This window comes from Nycticebus coucang, chromosome 2 (genome assembly GCF_027406575.1).
Source record: "Nycticebus coucang isolate mNycCou1 chromosome 2, mNycCou1.pri, whole genome shotgun sequence".
NCBI classification, from domain to species: domain Eukaryota; kingdom Metazoa; phylum Chordata; class Mammalia; order Primates; family Lorisidae; genus Nycticebus; species Nycticebus coucang.
The window spans coordinates 5477452-5503211 of NC_069781.1; the positions used below are offsets into that span (position 1 = coordinate 5477452).

The 25760-nt window shown below is 43.0% G+C and overlaps 1 protein-coding gene across 4 annotated transcripts in view; it reads left to right on the forward strand.

Moving 5' to 3' along the window:
- Positions 1 to 3008: 3008 nt before the first annotated feature.
- Positions 3009 to 25760, forward strand: part of MED27 (mediator complex subunit 27) — a 225568-nt gene continuing 202816 nt past the window's right edge. For all 4 annotated transcript variants that reach the window (XR_008373858.1, XM_053559137.1, XM_053559138.1 and 1 more), the window contains exons 1-2: positions 3009 to 3250; positions 5529 to 5673. Coding sequence is in view for 3 of the 4 variants with exons in the window: in XM_053559137.1 (XP_053415112.1) it covers positions 3048 to 3250; positions 5529 to 5673 (348 nt within the window). In the remaining variant the exon portion in view is untranslated. The remainder of the gene's footprint in view (positions 3251 to 5528; positions 5674 to 25760) is intronic.

The following is a 25760-nucleotide window of genomic DNA, read 5'->3' on the forward strand; positions in this document are numbered from 1 at the left end:
TACCCATCACTCGAGTAGTGTACCCTATAGGTAATTTCTCATGGGGCCCAGATTTTGGGCAGAATTTATCTTTGCAGTTGCAGAACTACAGGGTTGGAAGGAAGTGGGAAATTATTAAGGAAGTGAGACTGAGGTGAACTACACAAGTTAAAAATCCTCATCAGTGGGGCTGGGTGTGGTGGCCCCACTGTAATCCTGGCACTCTAGGAGGCCAAGGCAGGTGGATCACCTGAGCTCAGGAGTTCGAGACCAGCCCGAGCAAAAGCAAGACTCCTGTTTTTACTATATATAGAAAAACTAGTGGGGAGTTGTGGTGGGCACCTGTAGTCCCAGCTATTTGAGAGGCTGAGGCAAGGGGATTGCTTGAGCCCAAGAGTTTGAGGTTGCTGTGAGCTATGATGCCAGGGCACTCTACCAAGGGTGACAAAGTGAGACTCTGTCTCAAACAAATAAAAAATAAAAGAATTCTCATCAGCGAAGCCTGGCATTACTGAAGATTTTTTTCTTACCATATAAACTGTGTTTATACTTTTTTCTACCCCTTACAGATAATCGTTTAAAACAATTTCTTTTGAAATAATGTCATACTTAAAGTTGCAGGAATAGTACAAAGAATTCCTATATACCATTCACCAAGATGCCATGATTGTTAATACGTTACCATATTTGTTTTATTCTTTTCTCTCTAAATAAATATACCCATATTATTTTTTTCGTAAAGCTATTACGATGCTCTTTTATCCCTGGAGGTGTATTTCTCCAAAACAAAGATATCTTCTTCCATAAAGATCACAAAATTTATCACAGATAAAATACTGTTAACTAATCCACAGACTTCACTCACATTTCACCAATTGCCCCAATCAAGTCAGCAAATGACAATCTCAGATCACACACCGCATTCGGATGTCACATCTCTTTAGTCTTCTTTAGTCTGGAACAGTTCCTCAGCCTTTTTTGTCTTTTTCAACACAAACATTTTTAAAGAAGTATAAGCCAGTTATCTTGTCAATGTCTTTCCGTCTGAGTCTGAGTGATGTCCTGATTAGATTCAGGTGAGGTGTTCTTGGCAGGCCTATCACGGAAGTCATGTTGTGCTCTCTCTCATGGAGCGTGTCAGGAGGAGGCACAGATGTGTCCCGCTGCTGGTGACACTAACCTTAATTTCTTGGTTAAACTGGTATCCACCAGGTTGCTAACTGGTCACGAGTTATCCAGTAACATGGGTAGTTTCTGTGTCAAATTGCTGGTCAACAATGTGTTCGGATGGTAGAGGCACTAATTGAGTCTATATTAGAAGCAGCTAAGAGATGAGGAGGGGAAAAGCATGAAATAGGCTGAATTTGGGACAACTGGGAATTGAGACTGGGAGAAATGAATCAGGGAACAGCTGCTGTGTTAACACATTGTCCACTCCCAATTTTATGCAGAAATTATCCATGTTACTGGCTAACCTGTGACCAGTCAGCAATGTGTCAAGTTACTGTCCACCTTCCCTTGTATATAATTACTTAATTTTTTTAAAAATTGTGGCAAAATATACATAACATTTATCATTTTAATCATTTTAAGTGTTCAGTTTTGTGGCATTAAGTATTTTCACATTGTTGCATAACCATCACCACCACCCATCCACAAAATTTTTCCAAGTCTGTACTCGTTCAAGTCCTTTGTAATATTAGGCTAAAATTTTCCTTCCTGCAGCTTGTTTACAATTGGTTCTTGTTCTTTCCACTAGATAACCCAGAAAGACTCTTCTCCCAGGTTGACATTAGGTAAATTGAAGGTGACCCATTAGGTGGGTCACCACCACGACCCACCTGCTCTCATCTTCTCTGCTCCAAGCTAAGAACACTTAGCTCCTCCAAGGAAAAACGATAAGGACGTGGGCAGCTTCCCTTGTGTAATGAAGGTAACGAGGCTTCGGAAACCTGCCCATGGTGGATAGAGATGTCTCACGCTTCTGTTAAGCCAGACTTGTCCAACATTTTGTTGGTTTTGTTTAAATCCCAAACCTTCTCTTCCTCCTATGCTTCTAAGTTGTTTTCTTCAGCGGGGTGGACTTCACCGAAAATCAGCCCCTGGCAGCCACCGTTCTCCTTTATGTCTTTAAGATTTTGACTTCTCTAAGTACCTTATGTAAATGGAGTCATATGGTATTTGCCTTTTGGTGATTGGCTTATCTCATTTAGTGCAATGCCTTTAAGGTTTATCCATGTTGTAGATATGTCATAATTTCCCCCCCCTCTTAAGGCTGAAAGAGATTCTATTGTACATATATATCACATTTGGCTTATGCATCCATCACCTGATAGACTCTTGAGTTGCTCTTACCTTTTGGCTATTTGGTGAATGAGGCTGTTACCAACACATGTGCAAATATCTCGTTGAGTCCCTGCTTTTACTTCTTTTGGGTATGTGCCCAGAAAGGAATTGCTGGATCATTATTTTTCTCTTCTTAATTAATAAGCATCTTGGGGGATGATACTTTGAGACTACATAAACATCCTGTTATTCTCACACTTTCACACACTAGTTTTAGCATTCATCGATTTCCTACCTGAGTCAATTACTCTAATGGTTGCCAAATGGCAATTTTCTAATTCCATCATTCCTTCTACATCTATTAGTCGGGATTCTACTGCACAGTAGAACTTTCCCTTCTCCCCCATTTACGAACAAGGACTCATTTTATCCAATGGGTTACAATCCTTTACTCCGTGAACGCGCTTTATCGCTCTGAGCAATTCTTTTCCATATGACTCCGAAAAGTGCAAGTTTGGAGAAATGTGGGAACTTTCTGTATTTTCTTGTCACCATTAACCAGACTAAGAGCGCCTAACTTCCCCAAATCGAGACAGTCACTTTCCTCTCCACGCGTTGGTTTAAAGTCGAAGCCCTTCTTGAGACGCGCCCACTCAGAGCCACCCTGCAGCCCCGTCCCGCGCGAACTTCATTTCCCAGAGGCCTCCGGAGACACGTCATCAGAGAGCGCGGCCTTTTGCTCGTGAAGCCGGCTGCGGCGAGCTCGCCGTGGCGGCGGCAAGATGGCGGATGTGCTGAACGTCGGGGTGAACCTGGAGGCCTTTGCCCAGGCCATCAGTGCCATCCAGGCGCTGCGCTCTAGCGTAAGCAGGGTGTTCGACTGCCTGAAGGATGGCATGCGGAACAAGGAGACGCTGGAGGGCCGAGAGAAGGCCTTTATTGCGCACTTCCAGGACAACTTGCATTCGGTCAACCGGGACCTCAAGTAGGTACCGGCTGAAGGGGACGGGATCGGTGACCGACCCTGCTCCGACCCCGCTCGAGTCGGGAGCTGTTCTCCATTTCCCTCGCTCCCGGTCTTCTCCAGTCCTCTGCCTGCCCCTCAGGGACACCTCTTCCCTGTTCCCATCCCTTCCTTGTCTCCCTTCTCTTGGCCGCCTGGTCCTGGCTGCGTCCCTCCGCCCTCGACCCCTTCTGTGGTCGTCCCATTCTTGACTGGGAGGCTCTTCCCATAAACTGCCACTGCTCCTCTGAGCTTGGCAGGTTCTTCACCTGTAGGCACTCTGTGCCCCATCGTATCTGATCAGGAGGCTCTGATAGTCCCAACAGGAGCTTATCAGCGCTCCCCCAAACCCAAGTATGTGCACCCAATTGGATTAGCCGCGTCCGCAGCCCCTTAACCTGGCCTTCCACCAGTTCCACCGCCATCTACCCCCAGACACGACAAACCGGGCCTTGATCTATCTTTCCCTCTTCCCCTACCCTCTTCAAAGCCACCTGATCAGTATCCTCACTCCCCCTCGCCCCACAGCTGTTCAGTTCCTTCCCCAACAGAGACTTAATCTCAATTTCTTTTTTTTTTTTGTGGAGACAGAGTTTCACTTTATTGCCCTCAGTAGAGTGCCGTGGCATCACACAGCTCACAGCAACCTCCAACTCCTGGGCTTAGGCGATTCTCCTGCCTCAGCCTCCCGAGTAGCTGGGACTACAGGCACCCGCCACAACGCCCGGCTATTTTTTTGTTGCAGTTTGGCCGGGGCTGGGTTTGAACCCACCACCCTCGGTATATGGGGCCGGCACCCTGCTCATTGAGCCACAGGCGCTGCCCCAATCTCTAATTTCTTAACCAGTTTACTCACTTATGCTTAACTGCCATCCCCATTCTCAACTTGCAGGTCCTTTAGGATTAAGGATTGTAGATTTCCTTCTCTTTCTTAGGTCATCTTTTTTACTTATACTTTATAAGTGTTGTGAGAATTAAATGAGAGGATGCTTGTAAAATGCCAGACACATGGTAGACACTTCTTGATTGTTTAGCGTGAGGTCCTGAACTTGCCTTCCCTTCCTGAGAGAGTCAGTCTTTCCCATGAAGGTTTAGAATTTCAGGACTTTTACCTTTTACTGCTCAGAACTGACCTTAGTAGAGGAAGGCATTTGGTGAGTTAATCATCCTATGATTTCTGGACTTGTGGGATTTTATTTTATTTTACTTTTTTAACTTGGTCTCTTTAGTAACCAGATGGAAAGAGGAGGCAGGATGGAGGAGGAGGTGGTGGCCAAATTATGGGTGCCTTTTTGTTTTCCCCCTAAGTAGTTGCCATAAATTACACACCCCTCAACTCCCACATCCACTTGCTGTTCTCTGGCACAGCACAAAGCACCAGTTAATACTTTCCCTGTTGGAGGAAATGCACTGGTGGTTCTTTCCTAGCTTCCATTCCATTTTCTAATTTGCTTCCCTTTGTAACGTTCAAGATGTTACAACCCTTCACTATTTTAGAAACTGTAAGAATCTTGACGTTATTCCTTTCCTTCTTAAAGCTTTGTACAGAAGTGGCAAGAAGACGTGGCTGAAGATTCCAAAATGAATGTGGCATGAGAAGCTATTTGAGAGAGCCTTTTGTTGGCAGTTTGGGACTGGTCCCTCAGAATGTGCTCCTGGAATGTGTTGTTGTTGGCTCACTTTCCCAAGCTTCTCCAGGGTTTTCTTGCTAGACTGAAATGTGTTTGACACAGCCCCCTCGGTTGTGTCTTCCCATTCTATTTGTTTATTTTATCTCTTTGTTTTGTTAAGTTTTACCATCTGTGAAGCATCATGTATAAGTCTATCCCTATGTGAATGATAAATAATCATCTTTATTCAGGTACTTGCTGTTCTACTAAACTTAATGATCTGTATGTGGGTCTGAAAACCCTTAGTGAGAGTAGTGTGATACTACAAAATTCCAGAAAGGTCTTCCCACCCCACCTAATGTGAGTTGTTAAATTCCGATTTTAGGAGTCTTATTGAATGTAGTGCCCCTACCTTTTTTTTCTCCTTTGCAGTGGCATCAGGGAGGTCAGTTTTAAATTAAGATAAGATTCCCCATTAGGGGTGTGTGTTTGTGTTTTAATGTCTCTAATTTTTTTTTTACCTTTCAAAAGTGTTACTTCTTAAGGGACTTCTGAAGGATGGTTTGAAGAACACTCTGACCATGGTGGCTGGCTTCACAATGAAGGTTAAGTGGACTTAGGTTTATTTGCTTTATCTATTTACTTTTCAGTGAGCTGGAACGTCTGAGCAATTTGGTAGGCAAGCCATCTGAGAACCATCCGCTTCATAACAGCGGTCTGTTAAGCCTGGATCCTGTGCAGGACAAAACTCCTCTCTACAGTCAACTCCTTCAAGCATACAAATGGTCAAACAAGGTAAGGGAGATGTCATAAATGGAGCTAAGTTACAAAAAAAAAAGTTTTCTTATGCTCCATAAACGCACAAAGTGAGAGTAAGTTCTTATTTCTTTTTTGTTCTTAATCTAGCATGGGATTTTAGAGTTGGAAGTTTTAGAATTTTCCTACATGCTGTTTATTAGTCTTTTGAAGTTCTTGGGGATTGATAATGATGCTCATGTAATGCTATTTTGTTGTTGTTGTTGTTGAGACAGGGTGCCACCCTACGCCCCTGAGCAGAGTGCAGTGGGCATGGTAGCTCACCACAACCTCAGACTTGGGCTGCGGGCACCCCGCTGCCTCAGCCTCCAGAAGCCGCTGGGATTACAGGTGCTCGCCGCGGCGCCCTGCTGGGTTTTTCCATTTTTTTCACGAGTCGGGGTCTCACTGTCGCTCAGGCGAGTCTTGAACTCCTGAGCTCAAGCGATTCTCCCTCCTCAGCCTCCCACAGTGCTGGGATTACAGGCGTGAGCCACCGAGCCCGGTATCATGTAATGCTATTTTAAAAAACAATTCTAAGACAGAGGCCGGGAGCATTGGGTCACTCCTGTAATCCTAGCACTCTGGGAGGCTGAGGTGGGTGGATTGCCTGAGCTCATAGGTTCGAGACCAGCCTGAGCCAGAGTGAGACCTTGTCTCTAAAAATAGCCAGCCATTGTGGCAGGCACCGGTAGTCCCAGCTACTTGGGAGGCTGAGGCAAGAGAATCACTTGAGCCCAAGAGTTTGAGGTTGCTATGAGCCATAATGCCATGGCACTCCTCCGAGGGTGAAAGTGAGACTGTTTCAGTAAAAATAAATTCTAAGTCAGGTGTATTTAACCTGGAGACTGGGTGTGGAGAGCAACCTTAATTAACCCCTTGGAAATTATATGCAATACTATGTATGGTATATGCGTTTTTGTCTGGGGAAGACTTCGTAGGTTTCATCAGATTCTCAGGAGTCCCTAACCCTCAGGTTGAGGATTGGTAGTCTAAATGTTCAGCTATTCACATTGTTTATGTTCTTGTATTGTCTTTTCTCCATTGTTGATGGAAGAACATCACTAGAATACCATTTGTTGGATTACTCTCTACCCTTTAATTACTTTAGGCCCCTACTGAAGGAGATTTTTCCTAACCTGCTCCATAGAATTTGATATTCAGGGTTTTCTTCAGTAGACATTCCTGTGGCATAGACCGTAGGACAGCTGTAAAAGGAAGACTAAACTGTTGCCCCAAAATAGCAGTAACAATTAGGCTCATAAGTCTGTAAACAGTTTGTTTACCGAAATTTCCTTTTGTTTGGGTACTCTGCGTTCTGTGTAGATTGTGTTTTTTTTTTTTTATGTTGATAGGGAATTAGAATATACTTTAGGAACAATTTTGGAAGCTTTTTCATTATACTGTACTACCATGGAGATAATTGTTCTTACCAGTACTGGTTGCATAGCTGTATGGAGGGCAGTGCCCCCTCCAGTTACTCATCGCTGTGTCCTCTTTTCTGTGCTCCTTTTCCCCTAGGTCTTGCTTGACAGATGGGCATTGATAGGTTTTCTGGTGTGAAGAATTTTTTAAATTTCTCTTGGGGGTGGTGGGTATTTTAATATTCTTTGGTTTGAAGTGGAACCCTGGAAACTGTCTGAGATTCAGGGAGAAGGTGATGTATCATGGGATATTAAAGAACTTGAACCTTGACTACATATGTTTAGCTTTTCTCCCAAACTCTGGGTTGCCAGTGACAGAAACCCAATTTGGTCTAGATTTAGCCAAAAAAAAAAAAAAAAAAAAAGAAAAGGAAAAAGAAAACGGGGGATATCGATGGTTGAAGGGCATAAAACGTTGGGGCAGGTTGTTCTTGTATGAGGCAGAGCTCATTAGAATCAGGGTTCTCTCAGGTGGTGTGGCTAAAGTCTGTCACTCTTGCCCCCTCTAGGCCTGCCTTTCTTTTGTTGGCCTGATGCTGTCCAAGTGGAAAAGATGGTCCTGCAATTGTAGGTGTGCCTGGTCCTCATACCTGGTGATTTCCTCATGTCCCTGACAGGCCCTAAAAATAGAGTCTAGCCCTGCCTAGTAGCTGCTGTCTGAGTTCATTGAGTCCATGGTAGGAGTCTTAGTTTGGATCACTTGAAACACAGGAAATGGGACTCCTTGGATTTGGAAAGAAGCAGTTCCCAAAAAGAGTGTATGCAGGGCAGATAGGAAAACATTGCAGGTATCTGTTGCAGCTGCTAAGGCCAAATGTGGGACTGTCCCAGCCCTACGCAGACAGCACTGGCCTCTCAGACTGTCCTATTAAACCTTCCTTGTTTCCCTGTGGGTACTCTTGGTCATCTAAACCTGATTGGGTAGAATCCTATTAGTAAGTGCACGGTGTGACTTAATTTCTGGTTGTAGAAAGTCTTGCTTTTTGTAGAAAGTCTTGCTTTTTGGTATGTGGACAAGGAAGGCAGGTCATTGTATCCTGGGAGTAAAGTTGTTCTAGAAATAGGCTATAGTGATGAGGACTTTCCATGGGAGGGTAGATTTAGGCTGATCTTAACCATGAGTAACTGGGCTCTGTCTCCATGGGAGTGACTGGTCTTACACTGAAATGATGACACTTAACTTTTGAATGAAGACAGTTTAATTATTCATTGAATTTAATTGTTCACTATTAGAAGTTCCTGCCCCTATCTTTGTCTTTGTTGGAAAAGAAATATGTATATGGAACTTCTTGCTGTGGAGATGCTATAAGTTAAAAAAATACATAGGTAACTACAAAAATTTTGAGACAGACTGTGTTATGGTGCATTATTTCACTTCCAAGAAACACAGGTGACAACATCCTTTCTGATTCACTCACGCAAATTTCAACTTGGTTGGATTATTGGTGTTGCTGGGACACTTGGATTTTATGTTTCTTGATTTGTGTGTGTGTGTATCTCAAAATTTTTGTAATGACCTGTGTGTATATAAATTTATCACAGATTATAAACCCCAAGTGAACAATGTGAAGAGATGCAGAGGTTGCAGCCATGTCACTGGCCTGGTCAACCTCCTATAAAGGAACTATATTCTTTAGCCAGCTCTCTAATGCCACCAGCACAAGAGAACGGTTAAGAGATTGAGCTCCTAGCCGGGCGCGGTGGCTCACGCCTGTAATCCCAGCACTGTGGGAGGCTGAGGAGGGAGGATTGCTTGAGCTCAGGAGTTCGAGGCTTGTCTGAGCAAGAGTGAGACCCCGACTCATGAAAAAAAATGGAAAAACCCAGCCGGGCGCCGCGGCGAGCGCCTGTAATCCCAGCGGCTTCGGAGGCTGAGGCAGCAGGATGCCCACAGCCGGAGTCTGAGGTTGCAGTGAGCTACGATGCCATTGCCCTCTGCTCAGGGCATAGGGTAGAACTCTGTCTCGACAAAAAAAAAAAAAAAAAAAAAAAAGAGATTGAGCTCCTAATTTTAGAGCTGAGCAGACTGAGGCCCTGTGAATAGGTCTATTTATAGCTCCCTGGCTAGACTAGAATTTGGGCTTCCTGACTTAATTAAAAAAAACATATATATATACATATATTTTTTTTTTTCCTTGAAACAAAGTTTTACTTTGTCACCCTTGGTAGAGTGCCATGGTGTCATAGTGCACAGCAACGTCAAACTTGGGCTCAAGAGTTTGCCTCAGTTTTTCATTTTCAGTAGAGACAGAGGGGTCTCACTCAGGCTGGTCTCGAACCTGTGAGCTCAAGCAATCCACCTGCCTTGGCCTCTCAGAATGCTAGGATTACAGGCGGGTGTGAGCTACTGCATCCAGCCTAGTTCAGTGTTCTTTCTTCTAAATCAGTGGTTCCCCCTTTTAACAATGAAAATACATTGCAGCATTAGGAAGGTTGAGAACCACTGCTCTAAATCTTTTATGTCTTAATCCAGTATTGCTTAAGGTTTTAAAATACAGAAAACTTTTTGTTCCATTTACCTGTACTCTGGTAAATATAATTCATGTTATATTTTATTCATGACTCTGTATTCATTTTCCTAATTTTTAATGGCTTATCAGAGATGACAAACGCTCAGTGTATAGGTCCTTAACCTATTGCTCTTTCTAGGGCAGGCATCACTAATCAACTTTTGCATTCTTCCCTGGTCAGGCTGTGTGTGTATTGGCTCATAATCCTTGCAACTCTGTTTGGGGCTAGGCAGCCAGTGCCAGTTACTCAAAAGAAAGCTGTAAGGAAAACATGTTTTTTAATTTCTGTTATAACAGATAATGTCCTATACTACTATTAACTTATTTATGACTTTCCTTACTCTAGAAAGGATTTAAGGCAGATTATAAGAATATGTATAACCCAAACAGAAAGGAAGAAAACAAGGATAAATAGGCCTATGTACATTTCTTTGATAAACTCAGGAACTAGCCTCCAGAAATAAGCTAGGATTTTAATTTCCAGCTGGGACATGGAAGAAGCAAATAATTATGTGTTTATCTTGTCCTTCGTACAAATGAAAAGAACTTTTTAATTGCTTAAGCTTTCATCATTCATCATTTTATCCTCAAAGTGTTTAAACCAGTAAGTGCATTAATATGTTAAGTGACGTTTGGGGTAAGTTGCCAATGTCAGTTTTATGCACTGTTGACTAGGAATTGAAGGAAGCATGGCAGAGGCTTTGATACCACCCATTATGAGATGAACTTTCTGTTTTATATGCTGTTTGCCATAGAAAAGTCTCATTTATGCCCAATGACTAATTATTTTCTCTAGGGGAATTTGTAATTTTTATAAAGTCAGTTGGAATATTAATTATATGGTAGTTGGCATAATTGTTAGAATAACACATTAAAAAATTAATCTAATCTAATGGAATGATGTCAAATTGCTGTGAGCAGCACTCTCATGCAGAATTGAGGAAAGAATTTAGCTTTTAAAATATTATGCACCTATAGATAATTGTTCTGTAGAAGGATGACAAGCTCTCTTGACTACAGCAAAAAATAATTGGCATCAACGCTGTCCTTGTAAGATAGTCAATGTAGACTCTATTGCTTATTATATTCAGAGGTACTGAGATAAATTCGACTGAATTTTTCCTGAAAGTCTCTTTCTGAAGCTTTCCCGTGTCCTGTCACCAGGCTTTGACTTTTCATTTCTTTGTGGCAGAGGCTACTTGTATATTTGCCAAGAAAAACAGACGAAGACTTTATTCTTTCCCTTGTGATAACTGAAGCAGCAAAGGTCCCAGAAGTCTCACTTTCTACAGGGCTTAGGAAATAGGCCCAGAACAAAATGCTGCCATTTAAAATGTTTTTTGGTGTGTGTGTTGGGGGGATACAAAATCTCTGTTGTCCAGTCTATCCACCTATTAATATCTGTTTATTTCTGAGACAGAATCTCACTCTGTTGCCCAGGATGGAGTGCTGAGGTATGATTATAACTCACTGCAGTCTCCAAACTCCTGGCCTCAAAAGGTCATTGTAGCTGGGACTGTAGGTGTGCACTATCATGACCAGCTAGTTTTTAAAATATTTTTTATACAGATGGTGTCTTGCTATGTTGCCCAGGTCGGTCTTGAACTCCTGGCCTCAAGTGATCCTTCTGTCTTCCAAAGTACTGGGATTAGAGGCATTAGCCACCTTGTCTAGCCTGCTTTTTATTTTTTTCAAACATACTTAATTTTTTATTAAAGAGCAATTTTGTATTCCAAGAATATTCTATTGCAAAACCTAAAGACATTTCCTCTCTTCCACCCTACTGAATTGCTCTTAACAGAATCTAGTTACTTACTGGCTGTAAGTTATTGTAAGGTTCATCTCTCACATGTATCTTTGAAGGTGCTCTTTCAGGTTTTGCTTCATGAAGGTAATGGGTGGTGTTTCTTTTATATTGCGACAAGGATTTTTCCTTTATGGAGTCTGTCCTCTTTTGAGGGTACACTCTTAGCCCCCAAGGAGTGGTGCTGTGTCCATCTTGTTCCCTTGCTGGGAGTTCCAGCACCTAACAAGGTGCCTGGCATGCAGTAAACACTCAGTTGACACTCACTGAGTGAAGGAAAAAGTAAATGAATAATAGCTTTTTGTGCTGAACTTGTAATTTACAACCCCTTTTGTGGTTCTCTTGCTTGTATTTTTGATGGAGCATAATAAGGGCATTTCTATTTTGCTAAGCTCTTTGAGGGCTGAGGTTAGCAGTTTCATCCACATCATATACACTGTGCCCTTCTAAGGGAGCCACATTGACAGCGAGTGCTTGGGAGGGGATAAGATGTGGTAGAAGTTATTTGGAGTTGTCTGAGTCAGGCTAACCTGAGTTACTACACCGGATGTCAGGGTTCAGGCAGCAATATGAAAACTGGGAAGAGTCAACTCCACCAGCCTCTTAGGGATTATCCCATGTTGGGAATGATCTAGAACTAATTTCTATTCCTACTGTTTTTCTCACCACCAGATCCACACTCCTAACTCAGTCTTCTCTTTGTATAGCTGACACATACTCAGGGAATACAGATTCATTTAGAATATAGTAGCAAAGAAAAATCAGTTAAATGCCCCCAAAGCTTATCATCATGACTTTGGATTGAGCACTGTTTTGTATTGTCCTTACTGTTACAAACTTCCCAGGTACTGTTCTCACAGGTGTTCTTTCACCTGAACCTAATCTGCAAAGCATCTCATTGCTCAAAATGAGCTTGTCAGCCTAATGGGTTTGACTCTAGTACAGACTACCTTGTTACCCACCTCCCTTCCACGTCCAAATCTTGGGTACCCCAGGAGCCATTATGAAAAGAACAAAGAATAACACAGGCATACAAAAACAATTATCTACTGTAGGATTCCCAAGTAAAGGGAGGTATAACCAGAAATATAAAGGCCTAGATGTAAGTTTTAGAGTCAGACCACCTGAATTCTGTTTCCCTTCTGCACTTACACTGTACTTTGAACAGTTTCCTCATCTGTAAAGTGGGTATAATACTAGTATTTGTATCGTAGGGGTATAGTGAAAATCAAATGAGAAAATGCATGTAAAATAGGATAACTCAGAAATGTTAAGTGCTAAATAAATGGTAGTTATAATGATCAGGCATAAATTATAGCGTATGCATGTATATTTATTTGTGGAGTGACAGTGTTGCTCAGTGGTTAAGAGCATAGACTCCAGAGCTCAACCACTGTGGTTCGTATCTCTTCTCTGCTACCTAAGAGCTGTGAAGCTAACCTTTCTGAGCTTCAGTTTTCTGTTCTCTAAAATAGGGATGATAGGCCAGGCATGGTAGCTCATGTCTGTGATCCTAGAACTCTGGGAGGCTACAGCAGGTCGAGTGATTGAGCTCGGGAGTTCCAGACCAGTCTGAGCAAAAGTGAGACCTTATCTCCACTAAAAATAGAAAAACCAGTGGGCATTTGGATTTGGTGGGCATCTGTAGTCCTAGCTACTGGGGAGGCTGAGGTGAGAGGATCACTTAAGCCCAAGAGTTTGAGGTTGCTGTGAGCTGTGATGTCACCGCAGCATTCTACCCAGAGCAACAGAATGAGACTCTGTCTCAAAAAAATAAAATAGGGATGATAATGGTACTCAGCCTCAGGAAGATATTATGAAGACTAGAACATGTGATACAAATAAACCACTTGCTTGGCACAGAGTAAGTACACGCTGGGGGCTACTACACTAATACATATAATCTTAAATAGCAGTGGGGGCAGACTCTAGGCATCACTGACTTTTCTTCTAGTTACTTCCCCTCCTTTGCCAGGCCTCCTACACTTAACTTTGGTATATTCTCTTGAAGTTCTTCAAATCAGAGATTCCGTTAGGTAATTAGCCCCTTTTCTACCTGAGCCAAGTATTTTAAATTACACATGATCTTTATGGACATCTGGTATTGTAGGCCAGCCAGTCTGGTTTTTAGCCTTGTTTCTTTAGGAAAATGTTTGAACACAAAGGCCCATTTTAAAATAAATGTTTGGATTCGTTCCTGTTTATAAATTGGATGGTTGTTACCTGCAGGGCTCTGGGGTCAGACTCTCAGGTCTGAATCCCACCTCCCCTTTACCAGCTTTCTAACTGGGGCAAGTTGCAGAACCTGTCGGTGCCTCTGTCCCTCCCACAGGTGGGTGATAGCAGCTTCTACCTTCATGGTGGCTGTGTGGATTAATGAATTTAACCCCTCTGAGGGATCCACGTTGGAGTGAGCATGCCATCATGGTTATTCTGATTTTATTTTAATATTCATGGCAAGGCTTCTGGCAGGCAGTGTATAGTCGGGAGAACACAGCGCAGAGCATTCTGGAGAGGGGTCTTCAGCCGTGGCTGTCCACTCTGGCCGTGTGGTCTTCTGCTAGTGGCTGGATTTTGGCTTCTTTGCTAGTGTAGTGCAGGCTTGGACTGAATGCCCTCTGCAGTCCCTTTAAAATGGCACGTACCTTGGGCAGATTTGATGAGTTATTGGTCTGTTCCTCTGGTTGTGGAAAGGGAAGCATAATCTGAGGAATGGAGAGGAGAATTTCCACCTTTTTTTGTCTTATCCAGTAACATTTCTTAAGTACACGTAGCTCTTTTGTTTGCTCCAGAGCATCTCAGAATAGACCGGAGTAGAGCAGTGGCCCTTGAGGACTTCAGTGGAAAATTACCTTGGAAAGGTTCTGCAGACAGCATTAGCTTCTAACAGGCCACGTGTAAATAAATGTTAAGGAAAATCAAGTGATATCCCTATAATTTTAATTGGTTTTTGTCCCAAGGCTTTGGCCCATTTCCACATCTTTATGTTCTACTTATTAGTTGTGATTTCTGAAAATTGTCACTTTATTGTTGCTTGGAGTTGGGTTTGTGAGTCTCTAATTCTTTTTCTATAAAAGAACAGAAGCCTCTTTTGAGCTTCCCTGGCCTGCCCTGGGGAGGCTGCAAAGGGTGCCAGGTGTGTGGCAGGCTTGCCCCGGGAGCCTCTCTGTCTGTGGGAGACTCATCTTGATTCCCTTTTTGGCTCTCTTTTGTTAGCCTTTTCTGGACTGATTAGGTTTGTATTTTTTTCCCCTCACACTCTGCAGATTGTAACTGGAGTCTAAAAAGGGCATTTTTCTCTTCTAGGAATGCGAGGTAGGAAGGAAATTGTCTCATATCATTTTTCTTCATGCTAAGTTGCACACTGGTGGGAGGAAGCATATCACTGTACGGATGGAACGAATCTGCCGTGTCGCCTCCCATTTTCTTCTCTTCTTCCCGGCAGTTTGGGCTGGGAGGTTGCTGGGTTATTAGTGCCCTTCTCGCTGTACTGCAGCGCTGTCTCTTCTGCTCTATGCCTTCATTTACCAGCCGCGTTCCACGCGCTTAACTCTATCACCAACCCAGCTTTCTCCCCTGAGATCCAGACCCGTGTACAGAAGTACCCCCTGGACATCTGCACTTGACACTCACAGGCCTCTCAGACCAAAGCAGTCCAGAGCTAACTTCTGTCCCCACCAACCTGCTCCTCGTGGTGGGATGCTGTATCCAGCCACCTGCCCAGATCCCTGGGTGTCATCTGTGTCTTCTGCCTGGCCCTTACAGCTACTGACTGACATCTTTTGATTCCACCTCTTCACAACCACTTAATTCTTTCCTCTCCATCTTGACTACCACTGCCTGAACCCCAGGCCCCTTTATTGATTGGGGTGATGCTATGGCCTGTCTGCTGGTTTCTGGCCTGTGGCCCACCCTTTCTAATATGTATTCCACTTTGCAGCTCTCAAGGGGTCTTTTATGAAGTAGAGATCTGGTCTTGTCACTCTTTGGAGATTCCCTCCATCTTTCCCTAGCTGGCATTTGCAGGCATTCTAGTAGTAGTGCTCAGGAACCTGAACAGACCTTTGGCCAAATTACCTAGCTCAGTCTCCTTATCTTTAAAATGGGACGAATAGTCTCTTCTCTTGGGGTAGTTGTGAAGGTGACGTGAATATAGCTGAGAGTGTTTGGAGCAGGGCAAGTCTCTGTATGTTACCTGTTGATGGTTCAGCAGTCCTAGTGTAGGCCCGTCATCATTGTCATTGTGTCTGCCACCAGCTTGCTTCTCTAGCTCCCTTCTCTCTCCATCTCTCTTCCCTCCTTTTCTTCCTAGGGGGAACCTCCCAAAACTTTTTGTTATAGAAAATTTCAAAGACATATATAAGTGATAGAATTGTATAACGAACCTCTGTATATCCAGCTTCACCATTTGACAACATTTTGCCAATCTTGTTTCATTTATTTCCCTGTCTTGCTTTCTTTTTCTGGTCTGTTTCTCTCACAAGATGCAGTCCAGTATTAGGACTGAGACTTTGGGAGAATTGTCTAATTCTTGCTAGTCGAGGAGTCAAGTACCAGTGTTAAAATGAATCCCAGACATCCTGTCATTGCATCCGTGAATATTTAGTGTTCAGCTTCCTTTCTTCCTACTTCCCCAGCTCTTACTCTTGCCACATTCTAGTTCACAGAATTAATTGCATTTCTCCAAGGGATGATATCTTTTTGTCTTGGGGACTTTGCACATTTCTCTTTCCTTCACCTTTCCTGCTTCGGAAAACTCTTGGTCATTTAGGTCTGAGCTCTGTTATGCCTCTGGGAAGCAAGTCTTCTGAGATGTAGCCAATTTAGGTGCCCCCTGAGTTTATCTCTGTGATTACTTTTATCCTACTCTACCTGTTTATTGGTCTGTTTCTCTCACAAGATGCAGTCCAGTATTAGGACTGAGACTTTGGGAGAATTATCTAATTCTTGCTAGTCTATAAAACTGGCATAATTCTGACCTCACAGGGCTATTCTGAGTGTCTGATTTTATAAAGTTTCTAGTTCAGGGTAGGACTCATCATGGCATTTAATAAATAGTAATTATTGCCATTAGCTATTTCCAAGTGTGCAATAAAACAGTATTTGAATGGAGTTCGTTTGTTTGGTTTTTTTGTGATTTTTGGCCAGGGCTGGGTTTGAACCCGCCACCTCCGGCATATGGGACTGGCGCCCTACTCCTTGAGCCACAGGCGCCGCCCTTGAATGGAGTTCAATCGAAGTCTTTTTATCTTTCTTTTTTTCCTTCTTGGATTATGTTTTTTTTTTCTTTCCTGAATCTTCTTCTGTTTGTGTCATGTTAAATTTTTCAGATTTCTGTTGTGGTGGGGATTAGGTGGGAGCACTAAGGGGGAGAGGTGTGTGTGGAGTGAGTACCAAGAGGCTTCTCCCCAGTTCTTGACTGCTGTATGCTAATCTTGGGGAGCCCCTGAGCTGGGCTTAGAATTCCTGCACTGCGTGAGGCAGGGGAGCTGGAGCATCTGCTCTGCCTCTTGCTCACTGTGCTGTTCTTGGCTTCAGGATCTTGCCCTCTGCAATCCCTTTGCTGCAGTCACTAATTTGTTTTGGGAGGCACCAGCTCACCGCAGTTTCTTGGGCTCGGTGAAGCTTGTTGCTGGGGCCAGTTCCTGGCTAGGCCCTTGTCTTGGCTCCTGCTGCTTGTTGCTGTCTTGGCAAAGTTGAACGGACCTCTCCAAGACCCTATTTTGCCCTGGGCAGAGCTTGCTCATCTAATAGGTGCCAGCAAGTCAAGAGGTTTTGTCTTTCCCTCCCTGCTGTTTGTTGCATTGCCAGACTTGTTTCAACCCTATAAATTAGCGGCTCTTTCTGAAATCTCCCCCAGCCTCATTGGTGGCTGCTCTGCTGGGCGCACCCCAGCTCAGCTGTAAGGTCGCTAGGGTGGTTGACTGTGCCCTGCTGTTCGCCATCCCTCTGCCTGCAATGCTTTGTGCTTCTTGATGCATTCCGTCTTCCAGCCCTGAGGAAGTCTCTCTTTGGTGAAGACCAGGTAGTGCTGAGCTCATCTGTTTTTGGCCCACAGCCTCTGAGCACCTGCACTGACCACACTGCTGCAGTTGCCTGTTCTCTGGGTCTGTCTCCATTCTCCAGGGTGGGGACTGTAGAGTCATTTTTGAACAACTGGCATTGAATACATAGTAGGCACTTTCCAAATAAATTCCAAGGACTGTGTGTACCTCCTTCAACTAAGTGTTAGATCTCATGGGGACCTCAGTGAACAAGTAGGTCATCGCTCCTCATTTGAGAAAGTGATTTGTCCAAGGCCACGCCACTAGCCCTGTGACTGGGACCAGCAGTATTTGCAGTTATAAAAGAGAATGTGAACTGGATGTTCAGAAAAGCAGAGAGGTTTATCCTGCTTTTGAAGCCCATTAAGATGCTGCCTTTTCCCCTGAGGTGACCCTTATCAGCAAAGCAAGAGCAGTGGTCTGTCCACATGACATATCAAAGGGAATTGTTCAGGACAGGTGTGACCCACTGATAGTGCATGGGGCCTAGCCTTCGCACAGACACGGCTCAGGGAAATTGCCTTGACCTTCATGAGCAAAACAGTTGCAGGCTCCTTAGATTCCAAAGAGGCAGGCACCTCATTTGCTTTCAGCTCTGGGTGCCACAAGTTGGGATCCTTTTTTTTTTTTAGGTAAGAGTCTCACTTTGTTGCCCTTGGTAGAGTACCATGGCATCATAGGTCATAGCAACCTCAAGCTCCTGGGCTCAAGCGATCCTCTTGCCTCAGCCTTCCAAGTAGCTGGGCCGACAGGTACCTGTCACAGTGCCCGGATATTTTTTTTAGAGATGAGGTCTTGCTCTTGCTCAGGTTGGTCTTGAACTCCTGAGCTCAGCCAATCCACCCACCTCAGCCTCCCAGAGTGGTAGGATTATAGGCATGAGCCACTGTGCTGGGCCCACAAGTTGGGATCTTAACAGCCAACTGGCATCTTTGGTGGGTGTTTCATGGGAGAGAATAGTACTGCCCAGGAGCCCCTATTGGCATGGGGGCACCAAAGAACGACTGTGTCGAGACAGTTATACTTGCCCTTTTTGTTTTAAGCAGGATTGTACTTAGTCATCCACTGGGTTCATGAGCTGCCGGTTGCTCTTATCTTTTCTCTGTCTATATGAGGGTTGGGATTGGAAAGTTATAGTGTATCATTTGTTATTTTCAGTCAATAGGCTTCTCTTATCATTGATCACTTGTTAGTAGTTGGCACCATTAAGAATTCTGGGCTTGGCTTTCTTTTTTTTATTATTTTTTATTAAATCATAACTTTGTACATTGCATTTATGGGGTTCAGGGTACTCCTTCGATATACAATGTGAAATGCTTACATTGAACTAAGTAACACATCCATCACAATTATACTCATTTCTTAATAGTTTTGAAATGTACCATTGCATCATGCACATTAGGTGAGGTCCCCCCAAATACGCTCCCTCCTCCCATATCCCCATCCCCAGCCCTCCCCTCTCTCTCCTCTTCCCTTCTACTTTCTGGACTATAGTTATGTTTTGCCATTCATATGAGTGTGTAGGTGATTATATATTGACTTCATAGTAGTTTTGAGTACGTTGGATACATTTTTTTCCATTCTTGAGATACTTTACTAAGAAAAATATGTTCTAGCTCCATTCAGGTAAACATAAAAGATGTGAAGTCTCCATCTTTTTCATGGCTGCATAGTATTCCATGGTGTACATATACCACAATTTGTTAATCCATTCATGGGTCGATGGGCACTTGGGCTGTTTCCATGTCTTGGCTATTATGAATTGGGCTGCAATAAACATTCTGGTGCAAGTCTTTGTTAAAATAATTTTTGATCATCTGGGTATATACTTAGTAGAGGAATTGCAGGATCAAATGGCAGGTCTACTTTTAGTTCCTTCAGTGTTCTCCAAACGTCTTTCCAAAATGGTTGTAGTAATTTGTGGATGGTGCCTGTGGCTCAAGGAGTAGGGTGCCAGCCCCATATACCAGAGGTGGTGGGTTCAGACCCAGCCCTGGCCAAAAAAAACTGCAAAAAAAAAAAGGTTGTATTAGTTTGCATTCCTACCAGCAGTGTAGAAACGTTCCCTTTTCTCCGCATTCACGCCAACATCTATAGTTTTGGGATTTTGTGATGTGGGCTAATCTTACTGGAGTTAGATGATATCTCAAAGTGGTTTTGATTTGCATTCCTCTGATTAAGGATGATGAGCATTTTTTTCATGTGTTTGTAGGCCATGTGCCTGTCTTCACCAGAGAAGTTTCTGTTCGCCCATGTAGAAATGGGGTTATATATTCTTTTCTTATTGATTAGTTTGAGTTCTCTGTGGATGCTAGTTATCACACCTTTGTCAGAAGCATAACCTGGCAAAAGTCTTCTCCCATTCTGAAGGTTGTCTGTTTGCTTTACTTACTGTGCTCTTGGGTGTGTAAAGGCTTTTTAGTTTGATCAGATCCCAGTAATGTATTTTTGGTGTTGTTTCAATTTCCCGGGGGGGTCCTCCTCATAAAATATTCTCCCAGGCCAATTTCTTCAAGTGTTTTTCCCTGCACTCTCTTCTAATATTTTTATAGTTTCATGTCTTAAGTTTAAATATTTTATCCAGTGAGAATCAATATTTGTTAATGGTGAAAGGTGGGGGTACAGTTTCAGTCTTCTACAGGTCGCCAACCAGTTCACCCTGCACCATTTGTTAAATAGGGAGTCTTTCCCCCACTGAATATTTTTGATAGTCTTGTCGAAGATCAAATGATGATAAGTAGCTGGGTTTATCTGTTGGTTCTCTATTCTGTTCGATACTTCTACCACTCTGTTTTTGTGCCTGTACCATGCTGTTTTGATTACTATAGATTTATAGTATAGCCTGAAGTCTAGTAACGCGATACCTCCTGATTTGTTCTTACTTCTGAGTAATATATTTGCTATTCGAGATGTTTTTCTGATTCCATATAAAACAAAGTACTATTTTTTCAAGTTCTTTGAAGTATGACAATGGTGCTTTAATAGGAATTGCATTAAATCTGTAGACTGCTTTGGGTAGTATGGACATTTTAACAATGTTGATTCTTCCCAGCCATGAGCATGGTATGTTTTTCCATTTGTTAACATCTTCAGCTTTTCTCAGAGTTTCATAGTTCTCTTTATAGAGCTCTTTCATGTTCTTTGTTAGGTAAATTCCCAGATATTTCATCTTCTTTGGCACTACTGTAAAAGGAATAGAGTCCTTGACTATATTTTCAGCTTGACTATTGTTGACAAATATAAAAGCTACTGACTTGTAAGTATTGATTTTGTATCCTGAGACGCTGCTGTAGTCCTTGATCACGTCTAAGAGTTTTGAAGTTGAGTCCCTGGGATTTTCCAGGTATAAGATCATATCATCAGCGAAGAGTCAGAGTTTGATCTCCTCTGACCCTTTTTGGATACCCTTGATCACCTTCTCTTGCCTGATTGTCATAGCTAAGATTTCCATTACTATGTTGAATAGCAGTGGAGACAGAGGGCATCCTTGCGTCATTCCTGATCTGAGTGGAAATGTTTACAATTTTACACCATTCAATACGATATTGGCTGTGGGTTTGCTGTAGATGGGCTCTATCAGCTTAAGATATGTTCCTTCTATGCCTATTGTCTTAAGTGTTCTGATCATAAAAGGGTGCTGGATATTATCAAAGGCTTTTTCTGTGTCAATTGAGAGAATCATATGGTCTTCGGTTTTTATTTTATTGATGTAATGTGTTATATTTATAGATTTGCATATGTTGAACCAACCCTGTAACCCTAGAATAAAACCATCTTGATTAGGGTGTATAATTTTTTTGATATGTTGTTGAATTCTGAGTGCTAAGATCTTATTGAATATTTTTGCATCGATATTCATTAATGATATTGGTCTATAATTTTCTTTTTTTGTTGGATCCTTTCCTGGTTTGGGCATCAGGGTGACATATACTTCATAGAATGTGTTGGGAAGTATTCCTTCCTTTTCTATGCTTTGGAAAAGGTTGTATAATATAGGTACTAGTTCCTCTTGAAAGGTTTGATAGAATTTGGATGTGAAGCCATCTGGTCCCGGACTTTTCTTTTTTAGGAGATTTCATATTATTGATGCTATTTCAGTAATTGATATAGGTCTATTCAAGACTTCTAATTCTTTCTGGTCGAGTCTAGGAAGGTGGCGTGCTTCCAGGTATTGGTCCATTTCCTTCAGATTTTTATATTTCTGGGAATAGAGATTTTTGTAGTAATCATTGAGGATTTTTTTGAATTTCTAAAGCGTCTGTTGACAAATATGTCTGTTGTTATATCGTTTCTGATAGATGATATTAGAGATTTTACTTTATTATCTCTGGTTAGGTTGGCCAAAGGTTTATTAATTTTGTTAATCTTTTCAAAAAAAACCAACTTTTTGTTTCGTGGATCTTCTGAATGATTTTTCTGTTTTCAATTTCATTTAATTCTGCCCTAATTTTGGTTATTTCTTTTCTTCTGCTGGGTTTGGGGTTGGAATGTTTTTCTTTTTCCAGTTGCTTAAGATGATCCATTAAGTTATTGGCTTCCTCTCTATCTGTTTTCTTGATGAAGGCTTCCAGTGCAATAAATTTCCCTCTTAGGACTATCTTTGCAGTATCCTACAGGTTTTGATAATTTGTGTCTTTGTTATCATTTTGTTCCCAAAATTTGGTGATTTCCTTCTTAATCTCGTCTTTAACCTAGCTATCATTCAGCCTAAGATTATTTAGTTCCCATGACTTTGTTTGAATATGAAGATTCCTGTCGCTTTTGAGTTCAACTTTTATTCCATCGTGGTCCAAGAAGATACAAGGAATAATTTCTGCACTTTTAAATTTGCTGAGGTTAGACTTGTGTCCTAGGATATGATCTCTTTTGGAGGATGACCTGTGGACTGATGAGAAGAATGTATATTGAGTTTTATTAGGGTGAAATGTTCTGTAGAGGTCTGTAAAGTCCATTTGTTCTAGGGTCAGGTTTAAGTCTAATAATTCTTTGTTTAGTTTCTTCTTGGAGGATCTATCCAAAACTGTCAAAGAGGTGTTAAAATCTCCAGCTATTATAGTGCAGGAAGATATCAAGTTGTTCATATCCATTAGGGTCTGCTTTATGAATTGAGGAGCATTCTGGTAGGGTGCATAAATGTTAATTATTGAAATCTCTTCATGTTGGGTGTTTCCCTTGACAAATATGTAGTGACCTTCCTTATCTTTCTTTATCTTTGTTGTTTTAAAGTCAGTTGTATCTGCTATTAAAATTGCAATCCCTGCTTTTTTTCTGGTTTCCATTTGCCTATATTAGACAAGGCCATCCCTTCACCCTGAGTCTGTTTTTATCCTTTAAAGTGAGGTGAGATTCTTGTATATAGCAGATATATGGTCTGAGTTTATGTGTCCAGTCAGCCAGCCTGTGCCTCTTTGGAGGACAATTTAAACCATTCACATCAGTTGAGAGAATTGATAAGCCTGGTTGTGTTTTGGGTGTCATGATTTTTGACTTTTCTTTTCTTTCTTTTTTTTTTTTTTTTTTTAATAGAGACAGAGTTTCACTTTATCACCCTTAGTAGAGTGCCATGGCATCACACAGCTCACAGCAGCCTCCAACTCCTGGGCTTAAGTGATTCTCTTGCCTCGGCCTCCCGAGTAGCTGGGACTACAGGCGCCCGCCACAACACCCAGCTATTTTTTTGTTGCAGTTCGGCTGGGGCCGGGTTTGAATCCGCCACCTCGGTATATGGGGCCGGCGCCTTATAGACTGAGCCACAGGTGCCACCCTGTCATGATTTTTAGACGTCTACTGGACATTTTTAATCCTTTCACCACTGTGGAAGTTGGATTTTGTTCAAAAGTTTCTGGGTGAGGCTCAGTGCCTGTGGCTCAAGTGGATAAGGCGCTAGCCACATACACCTCAGCTGGCGGGTTCGAATCCAGCCCAGGCCCACGAAACAACAATGATGGCTGCAACCAAAAAATAGCCAGGCGTTGTGGTGGGCACCAGTAATCCAGCTACTTGGTAGGCAGAGGCAGGAGAATCACTTGAGCCCAGGAGTTGGAGGTTGCTGTGAGCTGTGATGCCACGGCACTCTACCCAGGGCGACAGCTTGAGGCTCTGTCTCAACTAAAAAAAAAAAAAAAAAATTCTGGGTGAGTTTACTTTGGAGGTAGAGCATTGCACTGGTCATTGTGGAGGATGGGTCTGAGAACATCCTGGAGAGCTGGTTTAGTTATGGCAAATTTCTTCAACATGTCTATGTCATTAAAGTATTTGATTTCTCCATCACAAATGAAACTCAGTTTAGCTGGATACAGGATCTTGGGCTTGAAGTTGTTTTGTTTTAGGAGATTAAAGGTCAGTGACACATCTTCTGGCTTGAAATGTTTCAGCTGAGAGATCTGCAGTCATTCTGATATGTCTCCCTTTGTAGGCGATGCTTTTCTTACATCTGGCTGCTTGCAGAATTTTTCCTTTGTCTTAGCTTTGGTAAGGTTAATCACAACGTGTCTAGGAGATGCTTTATTTGGATTGAGTTTTGCTGGGGTTCTGAAACTGTCTGCTATCTGAGGTTCTGTATCTCTTGCAATGCTTGGGAAATTCTCCTGCAAAATCTCTTGGAGTAGAGCATCTGTACCTTTAGGACCATCCTCTTCTCCTTTGGGAATTCCTATAAGAGGAATGTTTGGTCTTTTGGAGCGATCCCACAACTCTCTCAGAGAATGATCAGTTTTTGCTCTCCATTTGTCTGCCTCTTTGAGTGTTTGGGAATGTTCAAAAGCTTTGTGTTCAGTTTCAGAGATCCTTCCTTCTGCCTGGTCAACTCTATTTACTGAGGGATTCTACTGTATTTTTGGAGCTCCTCAACTAACTTTTTCATTTCTTTGAGCTCTGCTATCTCTATACTCATTATGTCCATATCTTTGGTGACTTGGGCTTTGAATTCATTAATTTCTTGAGACAACTTTAGAACTACTCTTTGGAATTCAATTTCTATCTTTTCTTCCATTCTATGTATCTTATTTGCCATCCATATTCTGAATCTGATTTCTGATAGTGCTGCCATTTGTCTGTGCATGGCATCTGCAGTTGTATCTCCTCTGTCATTTCTTGGTGGGGGGGTTGATCTTGGAGGGGTTAAAGAACTCTGGCAACATGAATAACCATGGTCTTCTGTTGGGTCCAGGCCGTATTTATTTTCCACTGTTGGGTTATTAGAAATGGTAGTGTGAGATTGAATTGAGGTTCCCAGGTAGTAGAGCTAGCCCCTTATTAAAGCACTAGGCTTCGTTTGTTTGGTTGGGTTTTTTTGTAGTTTTTGGCCGGGGCTGGGTTTGAACCCGCCACCTCCGACATATGGGCCGGTGCCCTACTCCTTTGAGCCACAGGTGCCGCGCCAGCACTGGGCTTTGTAATTGTGGCTTATCTTCTACAGCCTTACAAAGGCCCCTTTCAGAGTTTTGGCTAGAGACTCTTGAGGACCTACTTGGTGAGGTAGCACAAGCTAGCTCTGTTTTGATATTAGCCAACCTCTACCCTATCCTAAGAAACCACAGTATTAGGTTTAAATCTCGACTGTGAAGAGATAAAAACGGCTATGGCACCCAGCCCCTACCCTTCAGTTCTTTTCCACTACAGAACTTCAAAGGTCAACCTCAGAATGTCCCCAAGTGAACAGCTCCAGACATGGGTTCCAATTAAATTCTCTCAGGCAGTGCAAACCCTGCTCAGCAGAGAGGGATTCAGGGGTCTCCAACAGCACAATTGGCACCAGGGGTCCACACTCCTGCCTGCCAGACTCAATCCACACAGTTGTCCACTTCCCTGCTCACAGGCCCAGTTGGAGCCAGGGGCCACACCCCCGCCCACTGGTCTCAGTCCACACCCAGCTAGCCTCAGCTTGCCAGACCAGTTGGAGTCAGGGGACCATGCCCCCGCCTGCCAGTCTCAGTCAACTTCCTGGCAAGCCTCTGTTCGCAGGCTCTGTTGGAGTCAGGGCACCGCACTCTGCCTGCAGGGCTCAGTTCTCACCTGGTAAGCCTCTGCTCATCAGCCCTGTTGGAGACAGGGGACCACGCCCTTGCCCTCAGGTCTTGGTTCATACCCAGCAAGCCACTGCTCTAGGGTTCTATTGGAATCAGGGGACCACGCCCTTCCTGTTAGGTCTCAGTCCACGCCTAGGAAGTCTCTGCTCGCAGGCCCAGCAGGGGCTGGGGACCAGTCCTGTCTGCCACACTCAATCCACATGGGGCAACCACTCTCCTGCTGTGGGTGCCATCAGAACTGGGGGTTCTGTACCCCGTCTCGTCAGACACAGCCCCAA